The 12383-nt window shown below is 41.7% G+C and overlaps 1 protein-coding gene across 3 annotated transcripts in view; it reads right to left on the bottom strand.

Annotated features, from left to right (window-relative positions):
* The window catches only part of LOC311271490 (uncharacterized protein), a 40716-nt gene that overhangs the window by 4670 nt on the left and 23663 nt on the right, over positions 1 to 12383 (bottom strand). For all 3 annotated transcript variants that reach the window (XM_084377186.1, XM_084377187.1, XM_084377185.1), the window contains 41 exons: positions 12145 to 12198; positions 11209 to 11253; positions 10885 to 10938; positions 10751 to 10795; positions 10029 to 10082; positions 9856 to 9900; positions 9075 to 9128; positions 8658 to 8702; positions 8317 to 8478; positions 8183 to 8236; positions 8034 to 8087; positions 7898 to 7942; positions 6968 to 7021; positions 6785 to 6829; positions 6645 to 6698; positions 5543 to 5596; positions 5370 to 5423; positions 5176 to 5283; positions 4996 to 5085; positions 4830 to 4883; positions 4457 to 4564; positions 4139 to 4246; positions 3993 to 4046; positions 3847 to 3900; positions 3547 to 3654; positions 3376 to 3429; positions 3209 to 3262; positions 3062 to 3115; positions 2922 to 2975; positions 2693 to 2800; positions 2120 to 2173; positions 1915 to 1968; positions 1774 to 1827; positions 1489 to 1542; positions 1297 to 1404; positions 1153 to 1206; positions 975 to 1028; positions 780 to 887; positions 355 to 408; positions 205 to 240; positions 59 to 112 (listed from right to left, as the gene is read on the bottom strand). In XM_084377186.1, the coding sequence (XP_084233312.1) occupies positions 59 to 112; positions 205 to 240; positions 355 to 408; positions 780 to 887; positions 975 to 1028; positions 1153 to 1206; positions 1297 to 1404; positions 1489 to 1542; positions 1774 to 1827; positions 1915 to 1968; positions 2120 to 2173; positions 2693 to 2800; positions 2922 to 2975; positions 3062 to 3115; positions 3209 to 3262; positions 3376 to 3429; positions 3547 to 3654; positions 3847 to 3900; positions 3993 to 4046; positions 4139 to 4246; positions 4457 to 4564; positions 4830 to 4883; positions 4996 to 5085; positions 5176 to 5283; positions 5370 to 5423; positions 5543 to 5596; positions 6645 to 6698; positions 6785 to 6829; positions 6968 to 7021; positions 7898 to 7942; positions 8034 to 8087; positions 8183 to 8236; positions 8317 to 8478; positions 8658 to 8702; positions 9075 to 9128; positions 9856 to 9900; positions 10029 to 10082; positions 10751 to 10795; positions 10885 to 10938; positions 11209 to 11253; positions 12145 to 12198 (2664 nt within the window). The remainder of the gene's footprint in view (positions 1 to 58; positions 113 to 204; positions 241 to 354; positions 409 to 779; positions 888 to 974; positions 1029 to 1152; positions 1207 to 1296; positions 1405 to 1488; positions 1543 to 1773; positions 1828 to 1914; positions 1969 to 2119; positions 2174 to 2692; positions 2801 to 2921; positions 2976 to 3061; positions 3116 to 3208; positions 3263 to 3375; positions 3430 to 3546; positions 3655 to 3846; positions 3901 to 3992; positions 4047 to 4138; positions 4247 to 4456; positions 4565 to 4829; positions 4884 to 4995; positions 5086 to 5175; positions 5284 to 5369; positions 5424 to 5542; positions 5597 to 6644; positions 6699 to 6784; positions 6830 to 6967; positions 7022 to 7897; positions 7943 to 8033; positions 8088 to 8182; positions 8237 to 8316; positions 8479 to 8657; positions 8703 to 9074; positions 9129 to 9855; positions 9901 to 10028; positions 10083 to 10750; positions 10796 to 10884; positions 10939 to 11208; positions 11254 to 12144; positions 12199 to 12383) is intronic.

Below are 12383 nucleotides of genomic sequence, written 5' to 3'. Positions count from 1 at the left end.
ACAGTTAGTTGTGAGGTATTAACAGTTGTATGGGTGTTGAATCTACAGCAGAACTCACTGGTGGTCCCGGAGGTCCTGCAGGCCCATTGTCTCCTCTGGGACCAATTGGACCCTAAATACACACAAAGCAAAGGGACCAGTTTAGAGTGGAATAAGGCTCCAACTCCAACTCTCACTTATTCAATAAGACAGTTTCACAGTTACCTGGTTTCCTTTAGAGCCCTTTGGACCAATAGCACCCTGTGAGAGAGACAAAGAATTAAAGCTGAGAACAAAATCCCATTGACCCAGATGATAATAATGGTGATGTATATTTTTGTGTACTGTACTGTCAAGATTATCTTGTATACTCACAGACAGACCAGTGGGGCCAGGGGGACCGTGGGGACCTGGTGGACCACCTGCACCCTGATATCAAACACGAAAGAAACAAAACTGTCAAGGCAGAGACAGAAAGTAGATCTGCTGAAGGTAACTACAACAAAATTCCTTGTTGTTGTTGGGTCCCCATGAGAAGATCTTCTTTCTCCTTGTTGTAATCAGCATTGTCCACTCGGCACATTGCTTATGCATGTAAATCAGGCCTCAATCTGAACGATAACTTGCAACAAGGACAAGAAGTGTCACAAATTTGATTCTTGATTCTTTTTTAAAGAAGAATTAAAAAATGTCAACAACAAAACCACAGTACGCAATTCAACTGAATTTTGTACAGGTTTCCTTCTTTGCCTGGTTTGTAATCCAGGTTGTGTTTATCTGTTTGTGTGTTTTTTCATCACCTCATCTCCTTTTGGACCCGACTGTCCCTGGTTTCCTGGCAGTCCTCGGTCGCCCTTCTCTCCAATGTCTCCTGGTGGCCCGATCAGACCTATTAGACCACCATGACCCTGCAGAGATGACGCCAATGAGCTTAGGGTCAAAGTCAAACCAAGGTCAGAGTGAATGTTTATGTACGTATGTTTTCATGCACGCACCTTGTCTCCCTTCTTGCCATGGTCTCCCTTTAGTCCAGGTAATCCTGGTGGACCCTGCGAAGATTAATTTACGTTTTAATACTCCATAAAATGTCAACAAAATCATTACTATTCTCTCTTAATATCATCTGCAATAGTATTTTTCTTTTTATCTACTTCATTTGATCAGTCATCTTACCATGGGACCTGGAGGTCCTGACTGGCCAGGGGGTCCATTTAAACCCTGCTCACCCTGAGAGAAACACACACAGACAGAAATAATTAAACCTCTATCTTTTTTATGCTCCACTTCCACTGCTTCAATCTCAAGTCTGTGACCTACTGCAGGGCCGGGGATCCCTCTTAAACCTTGAGGACCAGACTTCCCAGGGTGTCCTTGGGCACCTACAGGTCCTGTCTTCCCTATGGGACCCTCAAAACCGGGAGCACCCTGGTACAGACAAAGAGCAGGGTGACCTTCAGAAGCCGTGAGCGTTCAGATGTTATTATTCAAAGAATTGTTTCTAACTCTCACCTTCGCTCCTTTCAGTCCTGCCTTTCCTTCCTTCCCTGGTTTTCCCAAGTGGCCCTGAAGAACAGCATTTTAAAACATTTTAACCTGAATCTGTCATACGGATGCACTGATGCACAAACACACACTCACACACTCACACAGAGAATGCATTAAGAAAAATACCCTCAACTCCATCCTACTGGGGTTAGAGGGTTCAATTTGTACTTAATCAAATAGAAAATGAGGATTCTGAGTGCATCAAAGGTGCATGCAAGCACCGACACGTGTAAACAAAAACACACAAACCCTTCGGCCTGGAGGTCCAGAAGGTCCAGGTTCTCCTGCGGCTCCTGGTGGCCCCTAAGAAATATAAAGAAACTGTTATACAGCCAGTATGATGACAGCATCTTTCATGTTTTATGAATGAAAGAATCTAATTTTACTTACAGATTTCCCAGGTTCTCCTGTGTCTCCTTTAGACCCTGACAGACCATCCACACCCTAAAGAGGAAAGAAAAATGGTTGGTAGAAGAAAATAGTTAAAGACATCTTTGTGGCATCATGAAACCTGAATACATAGCGATGTGCTAATGTTGATACAAGTATGTGAAGAAGAGAAAGAGGAAGGTAAAGAGAAAGACCAGGCACTCACATTGATTCCAGCTTCTCCCTGCTGTCCGAGATCCCCAGTAAGACCAATAGGACCCTGAACACACATATAGAGAGAGAGAGAGTCAGAGCTACGGTTGTAGCTATAGCCTTATTTAGTTATATAAAATACCAAGTTAAATTTCAAATATGTCAGTTCATTAGAAGGATACTGTGATGGACTGCAACAACAGCTTCAAGTGTCTGAAGATGTCCAAAGCCAGAGTGCAGATACTGTGGTTTGCTTTGGCTTTTAACTCTTATTTTGTAGATTTTAAGTCTAGTTTTGTGGCAGAATTAAAATATTTCCTGGCATAATAGTTTTCACATCATACAAACAGGCATCAAAATATCAGATTCAGTGCTTACTGTAGCTTTTACATTCTAACCAAACATGTGATCACTGAGTTTAGCCTTTCTAGGGCAGTGTAGAGTAAATATGTTACAGTACAAGAAAATTAAAGGAAAGTGCATTGTACAGTATGATGCAGGTTCGAACTATAGTTTGGTGTTGCATTGTATTGTGCAGTAAATAGCAGCACAATATTAAAGACAGGGTTTTTGCTATGTTTCTTACAGCATTGCCCTTGGCTCCATCCTCCCCTGTGGGGCCCCTGGCTCCTGCAGGACCAGCTGCTCCGGGAAGGCCTGTATCTCCCTTCTCTCCCTGGTCTCCTTTTTCTCCCTGAAGTAGTAGAGGAACAGAGTGAGCAATTAAAAGGGCTGCAGCAGAGAAGCTTTAAAACTGAAGACAGTGGGAGCACATTTGAAGATGTATTTGATCAAAAGAAAGCAAACACACTCACCAGCCTTCCTGGAACTCCGACTGAACCGGGGTCACCTGCCTCGCCATCCTCCCCCTGAGAGAGACAGAAACTAGTATGTAAGAAATCCAGACACAGTTTGTTTTATACATCCTGTTTGCAAAAACTATCAATTTCTTCACCTTCTCTCCAACAACACCTGCTGTTCCTATCATCCCAGGTCGGCCAGTGGGTCCCTGCACAAGACAGAGGAGATCACAGTGTTTCTTCAGAAATCTAAACAGGTGGTTGACTAACTGAGGATGCATAGATATTACTGTGAGACTTACCAGTCCACCAACAGGTCCTTGAGGGCCAGTGGGGCCTTGTTGACCAGGAGGACCCTAAAATCAGTTTTGTAATGTGGGAGAAATAACAGCATTTTATTAATTTGTGTAAATGAAGGAAACATGAGATGTAACTATGGGACAGGTGTTTGAACAGGATTTAAGCTCACCATGAGTCCCACATGTCCACTCTCACCCTTCTCTCCTGGCAGACCAGGCATGCCCTAAAACACACAGAGGATTAGAGGAATAAAGTAAGCAGCTCCAACTTTTCTCTCTCTATTCAGAAGACATGACTGAATAATCTATAATCTGCGCCCTGACTGCTGAACAAATCTCACCTGTAATCCCATTGGTCCTCTACCGCCCTTGAAGCCGCGTAGTCCCTCATCTCCTTTCGGACCGTACATGCCCTGCTGACCTCGGGGACCCACCAGTCCATCTACACCCTGGTACACACAGGAGAGTGAGGAGTGTCAATGACTTTTAAATGATGTGTGTTGTTTGATATATCTGGCAGAAAGGCAGGATTGATAACAAAATGCTTTTATCATTTGGACTTTTTGCCTACTCATGCGTCTTTTAGTTTTTGAGACAGTTAACAAAGACAAAGCGAATACAAAGAGAAGTGCAAGACTGACCGGAAGTCCAGGCTGTCCAATGAGACCTTGAGTGCCAGCTGGGCCTGAAGGGCCCTATGGAGAGAGAGAGAGAAGGACATTGAGACATAGTTATAGCATACAGTCCATGTTGCCATGTCGATATAGTTCTCCAGCTCAAGACTCACTGCTTCCCCTTTGTCTCCTTTGCTGCCTTTCTGTCCGGATTCTCCCTGCTCTCCCTGTAGACACACACAGAGGATACGCAATTTATGGCAACAGTACAAACAGACACAATCTCTCACTCTCACTCACTCACAGACCCACACTTTACCTTATCCCCGTCATCTCCTGGAGGTCCTGCCGGGCCCGTAGCCCCAGGCATCCCCACAGGTCCCTGTTCTCCATCTTGACCAGCTGGTCCTATCGGACCTTTCTCTCCCTGGAAAACATTAATAAGTGTCATTCTGCATTCAAGCTTGATACAAAGATAACAAACATTAAGAAACGACTTATCCTAATAGATATTTCCTATGTGGTTTTCTTTCCATCGATATTGATTAAAATGTTGTATAAATGTAAGTATGAAAGAGTGTTAATGAAGTTAATAGAGGAAGACATAATAAAAGAACCACAAATAAGATGTAATTACAGGTTCGCCCTTCTCTCCCATTGGTCCAGGTCCTCCGATTGCTCCGGCCCGACCAGGTTGTCCGATGGCTCCTGCTGGACCTGAAGGGCCCCTCTCACCTGTCGACCCCTAGAGATAAGAGGACAAGTCGATCCATGAACTCGTTGGCAATTAGAAGAAAAGATGCATAGAAAAATGCTGGAATCATAATGATGTTTGATATCTGTTTCAATTATAAGACATCCCTGCAAATGTTTGATGTGAATTTGTTCAGTTGAAATTAAATGACCAGTCTCACTGGACTTAATACAACATTTTCATACATTTCATAAACAAAAAAACAGACAAGCCCCTCCTGAACCAGAAGTAACCAAAACGATTCTCTGTAACTCACTATAGCTCCCGAGGCTCCATTAGGTCCTGATCCTCCTTTCAGACCGGGAGGTCCCTGGAAAGATCATACACAATTTAAAAACAATGTAGCTTATGATCAGTCAAAATATTAATAAATTCAGTAGTTTGTGGGGAGTATGGTGTGTGTATATTCATGCGTGTGTTACCATGATTCCAGTGGCTCCTCTGCTCCCCCTGAACCCTTTCAGTCCTGCAGGACCGTTCTTCCCAGATGTCCCAGGTAAACCTGGATCACCCTAAAAATCACACACAAAACATTGCACAATAAAAACATGTATGAGATGACAATGATCAGTGTTTATGTGTGATTGACTGTGTGCACTCACCTTTCCACCTTCTTTCCCAGCAGCCCCAGGTAAACCATGCTCTCCAGGTACACCTGGTGCCCCTGGGTGACCGCGGTCCCCTGTTGGACCAGATTCTCCTGATTTGCCCTGAATCACACGTAAGTGATGGGGTTAATCACACCAATACAGACACAAAGCACAAGGCAGGAGAAGCATTTAATAACAGAACTCACCTGTGGTCCCACAACACCCATGGGTCCTGGAGGTCCCGTCTTCCCTTGGAATCCCTGCAGTCACAGAAAGAGATGGGTAGAAAACATATTCTGGTGTGTGTGTGTGTGTGTGTGTGTGTGCGTGTGCAGTTACTGATGACCCTTTCAAAACTGTGAAATTTGACCTCACTCACCGGCTCTCCTCTTTGACCTGGGTGACCTGGAAGTCCGTCCTTCCCAGCTGGACCCTACAAACGCACATACACGCATGCATACAGAACCACACAAACACAAACACAAATGCCAAGATAAGACATAAAGTGAAGCTCAGGATAAAACTGACCTGCAGTGTTCATGTAAAGTTTAAAGATGAGGGGGAAAAATGGTCTGCGAGTACTGTTGTTAGATTTCACTCTGCCAGAATTTTATTCATTGAGCTGTCAAATATTCAAATGCAAAGTCGGGAACTGTCCCCTGCAGGCCACTGTCGGTGATTCATAGCAGCCTTTGACTCGGATTTCTTTTCCGGTGCGTTCTCAGCCAGACAGAAAATGACAAAGTACAACACCTGAAGCAGTATGAAATATTGGCACAACAACAAAATACCACCGCCAGCCAAGCCAAAATACAAAACATATCTATATATATTTTACAATGGCAATCCCTGCCACTCAACCTTTCACACATTGTTTCAGGGACCTGTTATCTGCTAAAATCGAATACTGACTTAGAGGTCAAACTCATCTGTTTGCTCAGGCTTGGATCCCATAGAAAATCTATTCTTCTAAGATTGTGCTTTCACTGTGAAGGGCTGTAGATACATATTCTTGTCACTTCTTTTTCCTCTAAATAACTTTCAGGTTTTAGTCTGGATTTCAAGTTTTTTCTGCAAGTTACATCTGTGGTAAATTACATCTAATCTAGTTAGCGACCTTCCTGTTTACCCTTGCTTTTAAACAGTTTTCTTTGATATCAAATGTGTCTCTCGTGTGTGTTTTTGTTTGTTTGTGATCGTAGAAAGTGACAAATTTAAGGAAGACACAAAAAGGTTCATGTTTCATAATGTGTCGCCCGTCTCTAGACTTGACATCCTATGTAGTTATTAATATTAAAGTAATGGACTTAAAACAAGCTTTATCCAAAATTTAAGCATTTTCAAACCTTGAGAACACCACTATGACAAGTGTTTTCAAAGATTTCCAGCACATATACACATCCTGAAATAAATACCAGGACTGATTTATTCATTCTAAATTTGTGTCTCTGTGTGTGAAAGTCTGTTTTGTCACAACTCACGCTGGATCCTTTAGGTCCTGGCTCTCCATTCCTTCCTTGCGGCCCTTGAGGTCCCTAAAACAACATAACCATTCAATGTAACAGGCGATCAGTCAACTGATCAATAAATCAATTTCGAATATTGAAAGTATTTGTCTTACCCTCTCTCCAGGAGATCCTGACGGCCCATCATGTCCTGAGGCGCCCTATGAAAATGGAAGAGGGAGGAAGAACATGGAGGTGGTGATGGATTTAACTGGTAAAGCACAGCTTAAAGTGTAAAATTCAGCCGTCAACAATGACTGACAGGATGTTACTATTGGCTGAGAGGAGAGTCAGCTGACCTTTTCTCCTGATTTTCCTGTAGGCCCTTTAGCCCCTCTGGAACCTCGTGCACCCTGTTGTAGAAGAAACATGAGTGAGACCAAACCCAGGACAGCCATGGACTTGTACTGACCCGACAGAAGGTGTCCGGTGACTCACTATACAGAGAACTTACAGGAGCATTGTGATTTTAAGGTGATGTACACAATGATGAAGTCTAACATAAACACCATATCTCAGGTATATTGAGAAAAGTCTTGAAAAATATAAATTGTTCCATGATTGTTTTGGTAATTTGGGGGAAGAGGAAACAAGTTGCAAACACAACAAGCAGTTGCTTACTTACACATCCAAAAGAGCAACATTAACATTCATTTACAATCATCTTTCCAAGCCACTTGACTATTTAAGTCCAACATTCACTCTCTTCTAGCTCTGTTTCTGGTCTCCACATTGTCTTTGAAGCTTTAATTAAAAAACAACTGCCTACTGCGGCCGACAACAACACTACGAGGTCAGCACAGTAAATCGAAACCTTCAATGCAATACACAATATCACCTGATCCATTATTACTATAAGATAATTAATTATACCTGCAGAATGTAAAGCAGCAGTGTAGTGATGTTAAACTCGTACCTTATCTAAATAGGTATGTACTTGTGCACTGGGTAGTAAATTTGATCTCTGTCATTTTAATCCAGATACAATAAACTGACAATTTGAATTCAACAGCAAACAATATACTTTAACTCTTTAGTACACTGTTAAAGCCATGTTTTAGCTCGCAGAAAAAACAATCAAAGAGTCCCTCCACAAGAAAACAAAAGCTAATGGAGGGGGCTGGACTTCAGCTCTCTATCCCTCATCATCTGACTCACCACAAACATCTCACCCTCTGTACAAGTCATTACCTACTGAACTTGGGAATGTTTTTAGACACAGCACTCACATTTGGACCCCTCTGGCCTGCACCTCCTGGTTGTCCTGCAGGACCCTGAGTAATACAACGAGAGACAGAGCTTTTAATGGAAGAATATGATTTCCAGACATAATATCATCATTATTTTAAACACTCTTCTACTCACTTTCTTCCCTTTCTCTCCTCCAGTTCCCAGTACACCAGGAAACCCATCAGAACCCTGAGGAGTAGGAAGGAACACATATTCACTTTGTTTGAACGATATCCACAATATCAGTAATATCTTTACATTCATTAAATCATTGATCATTTTACCTTCGGCCCCTGTCGTCCCGGATATCCTGGCAACCCAGGAACTCCAAGTTTACCCTAAAAACAAGATATGGTGTTTTTAGTATCAATATTGATCAATATTGATTAGCATTCCACATGCTAGCCTAGCTATGTACCTTCTCTCCCGAAGTACCAGAAGGGCCACCATCTCCTTGTGGACCCAGCTGGCCTTTTGGCCCCTCAGGCCCATCTTCTCCTCGGCCACCTGGAGCTCCGTTGTCTCCAACGTCCCCCTTCGCTCCCATCTCCCCTTTGGCCCCTGGGAAACCATCCTCTCCCTGCAGGCAGAATGAAATGGAGGAGAGTGAACATCCAGTTTACCAGACTAGATGAAGTCACAGATGGTAGTGACAAACAGCATGCATACTGCAGTTGATCTCTGGAGGTAATGCAATATTTTCAGACAACAAAACATCCCCAGTGTGCACAGACTCTAACATGTTTGTGTTTATCTCACCTTTTCACCTTTGCTTCCCTTTAATCCTCTGATTCCATCTGCTCCCTGTGAAACAGGAGAGGGAAAACAAACTGGAAGTCAAGATCAAAACAGAAAACACATTACATAATATCGCTGGCTGTTCAAGGCATCTTAATGAGGGGCAAGCATATCAAACTGCTGCCGTGCTTTGCCGTTAAACCTGACTGTTATCGGTGAGAACAATAATGATCTGCTGAATTATTTGGCCTGGAAAAAGTTAACTTTTCTACAGCCTTATTTTCAGACAGTCATACTGTGCATGTTATTCTTTCATTTTATTGAATATTATTTTCTCAACCAATAATGGGCCAAGAAATAAACCATGTGATATTAAAACCAGAGGATCAGTAAAACCAGAGCCACACAGCAGGAATATTTCACCTTTGCATTTCTTACCTTTACTCCTCGTTGTCCAGGATATCCAACAGGCCCCTGCACTCCCAGAGGACCCTACAAATGAACACACAAACATTAAAGGAACAGTTATACATTTTGGGAAAAATGCTTATTTGTTTTCTTGTTGCAAGTTAAATGAGCAGACTGATAGCACTATCATATCCGTCCATTGAATATGATGCTTTGTTTAGCTTAGCACCTAGACCGGCTCTTCAGTGCGAACAGCAATAGGTTTGAATTTTCCCATGCTCCAAGTATAATAAATGCACTTAATTTGCTCTAAAACCTTTACTGCAGCAGGTCTGCCAGGAAACAAAGGACATAAAGTGAGCTCAGCAGGACTTTATTGTTGCTACCACTCCACTGGATTGCTTTTCTTTTAACATACAGATCTGGTTGTATGCTTTGATGTCCCATCTCCTCTTGGACAGTATTGTGTTTGTACCCACTTCTGCAAATAATTTTTTCCTTTGATGGACAACAGAAGTCTAAAAGTCTGACTTTAGACTGGGAAAACAGGGGGAAACAGCTACCTTGGCCCCACTGAAGCGTAACCAAATCCACCTACCAGCACCTCTTCAACTCACAAAGTAACAGGTTAAAACATGTTTGTTAAATCAGTCAAAATGACAAATTGTGTTTTTTACAGAGAGCTGGGAGTCTTGGCAAGATAACAAGTAAGCAAACCTCCCACACTGCCAAACTGCTCCTTCATACCTTCTAGTTAACTGCAACAATAACACAACATGCATTCATTGTACACAAACACCAGCAGACCTACCGGCAGTCCTTTTTCACCTGGAGTGCCTTCTCTGCCAGGGTGACCCTATTGACAAGAGGACAGTATCTCTAGTTAGGCACATAGATGTGATGACAAGATTAGGATAAGGGAAAAAGTAATGCATCATGTCAATAAGACTCCTCTGATATACACGAGCTCAAACATGTACTTACTGGGGGCCCGTCGTTTCCAGGTAAGCCCTGCATCCCTTTCTTCCCTTGAGGCCCCTGTGGAACAAAGGTAAGCTGGTAAATCTCAACTCCTTTACCCCGTTGAGAAACGATGTATCTTATATTAATGTCCTTGTTATAAGTGCTAGTTATTAAGTTGTAAGGCCTTTATAAGTCCTTAAAAGATGCTTCTTTATATTATTATACATTAATAAGACCAAATAGACTTGTATTTGCTTATAAAAGCATTACAAATACATTCACTGAGTTTAACTTACTTACCTATGCGATTGTTGAACCTTATCTAGTATTTTTTGTTGCTTTATCAAGATTAATACATACTTTATTATGTGTTTATTGGCAGTTAACTATGCAATTATTGACAGCCAACTTTGCTTTTTGCAGCAGCTGGATCTAAAGTGAGAGCAGTGCCTTATTAAGGTTAACAAATCCTTTATTATGTACTTATTAACAGTTAACTATGCTCTTGGAGCTCCCCCATTTGGAGTGAGCACTGAATGTGGTCAAAGATTGATAAAATGTGAATAAAAAAATATACTTAAACACAATAACAAAGTGGTGAAGCATGAAGACACAAAATAGTTTTTTGTTGTTTTTTCATCCCTTTCATAGACAATGTATTATAAAACATAGCCTCAAAAAAGCCTTAGACAGTTATGCTTATTATAAGGAACTTACCAAAAATCCAATTACAAGTGTCTTACCTTCTCTCCTGGATGCCCGACTAACCCCTGAGGACCAGGAAAACCCTGTAGGAGAGATGAACCATTAGTATTTCTGTGCATGCATTGGTGCAGTTGAGTTACATATATTTATAGTGTCTATTCTCTGCTCGTACCACAATTCCAGGGTTGCCTTGTTGTCCAGTTGCTCCGATGTCTCCTGGTTGTCCCTGTGATGAACAGGAAATTATGTAAAGGGAAGAGTTTTGTGCAGACACATGAACAGCTTCATTCCAGGATTAACAAAATCGACCACACACCACGTTACATTCTCCTCTGTTATATTATTGTCTTATTGGTCGCACGCTCCTCATCTCATTCTTGCACTTGTCACTTTAACATATGTGATCTAATTGGAAAAAGGCCAAGACACGTTCTTTGAAAGCGTGCACACTTGGTTAATAAAACATACTTTGATTCTGTTTTTTCATTATACTCACTATGTTTCCCTTTGAACCTTGAACCCCGTCGATTCCTCGAATGCCCTGTGAGGAGAGAAGGAAGACAGTTAGTGAACAGGACTAGTTTTTTCTCCTGTGTTCTTCAGTAAACTCGTGTGGCCTCTACAGTATATCAAAAACATCTTGGTAAGCACAAGAGCTTGATATTACATAATGATAGGACAGAAAAGGAGCTGCATGCTGCATTTATTAATTCCCTTGTATGGTTTTTATTTTCTAGCTGCAGGTTTTTGTGTCACATTTTCTTTTCCAGTCTGACTAAAGAAAAGCTAAAAATGAGGTTGCACAGCTGACTCTCTTTAATTTAGAAATTTTCCTCCGGCTTGTTAGATGAGTCTCTCGGGAGGCCAGCTAAATAAAACAGAAAATTATGAGCCACCTTGTTGATTCTGGCTCTACCACCTCCTTGCTTGAGGCATTTCACGCTCAATTAATCAACACCAGGCACAAATATATAAATATATTTTTTTTACTAAATAAGAAGTGCTTCATCTCTGTGCTATCAGATGGTCGTAAGTGCAAACGTGTGTTTTTCGACGAGTGCAAACACACTGTTAAGTTATGCAAACTAGAGAGAGACTGCTTGAGGTGTTTGAAAATTTTTGTATTTGGCAGAGAGAGAGAGTCATTTTCTCAGATGAGATAAGAATATGGTAACATCGTGTTAACAAATGGAGATCTGCAGTTACATCGTGATAAGATATTATCTTAAGGTATCATCTGATAGTGACACCACAGCTGGATTTATGTTGGTGGTGGGAAAGAGCCTAATTTTTATCTGCATTAATAAACACAGAGGCGAGATAGCAGATAATTACTGGCATCTCATGGGTTTTACTGTTGTCAAGGGTAGAGATTAATGTGTGTGGCTGAATGTTGGCACACAGTTACACAAAACTTAAATTTCACACTCACAGTCCGGCCGGGTGGACCAGGACGACCTCTGGGCCCATTCAGACCTCTGGAACCCTGAAATACACATCGCAGTTACATATAATGAGATATAATTGGAGGTAATTGAGAGTGTGTACCCTAATACTTCTACTTCTCATGTCATTTCAAGCAATGTAAGGCTACAGCCAGCAGCCAGTGAGCTTAACGTTTCATAAAGACTGGACACAGTCCTCTTAAGCAGTTAAATCAATATTACCTTT

The sequence above is a fragment of the Pagrus pagrus genome (genome assembly GCF_965226575.1).
Source record: "Pagrus pagrus genome assembly, chromosome: 2".
In the NCBI taxonomy this organism is placed as follows: Eukaryota; Metazoa; Chordata; class Actinopteri; order Spariformes; family Sparidae; genus Pagrus; species Pagrus pagrus.
Note: the sequence above shows the minus strand (reverse complement) of the source record. Positions and strands in the feature narration are given on the sequence as shown.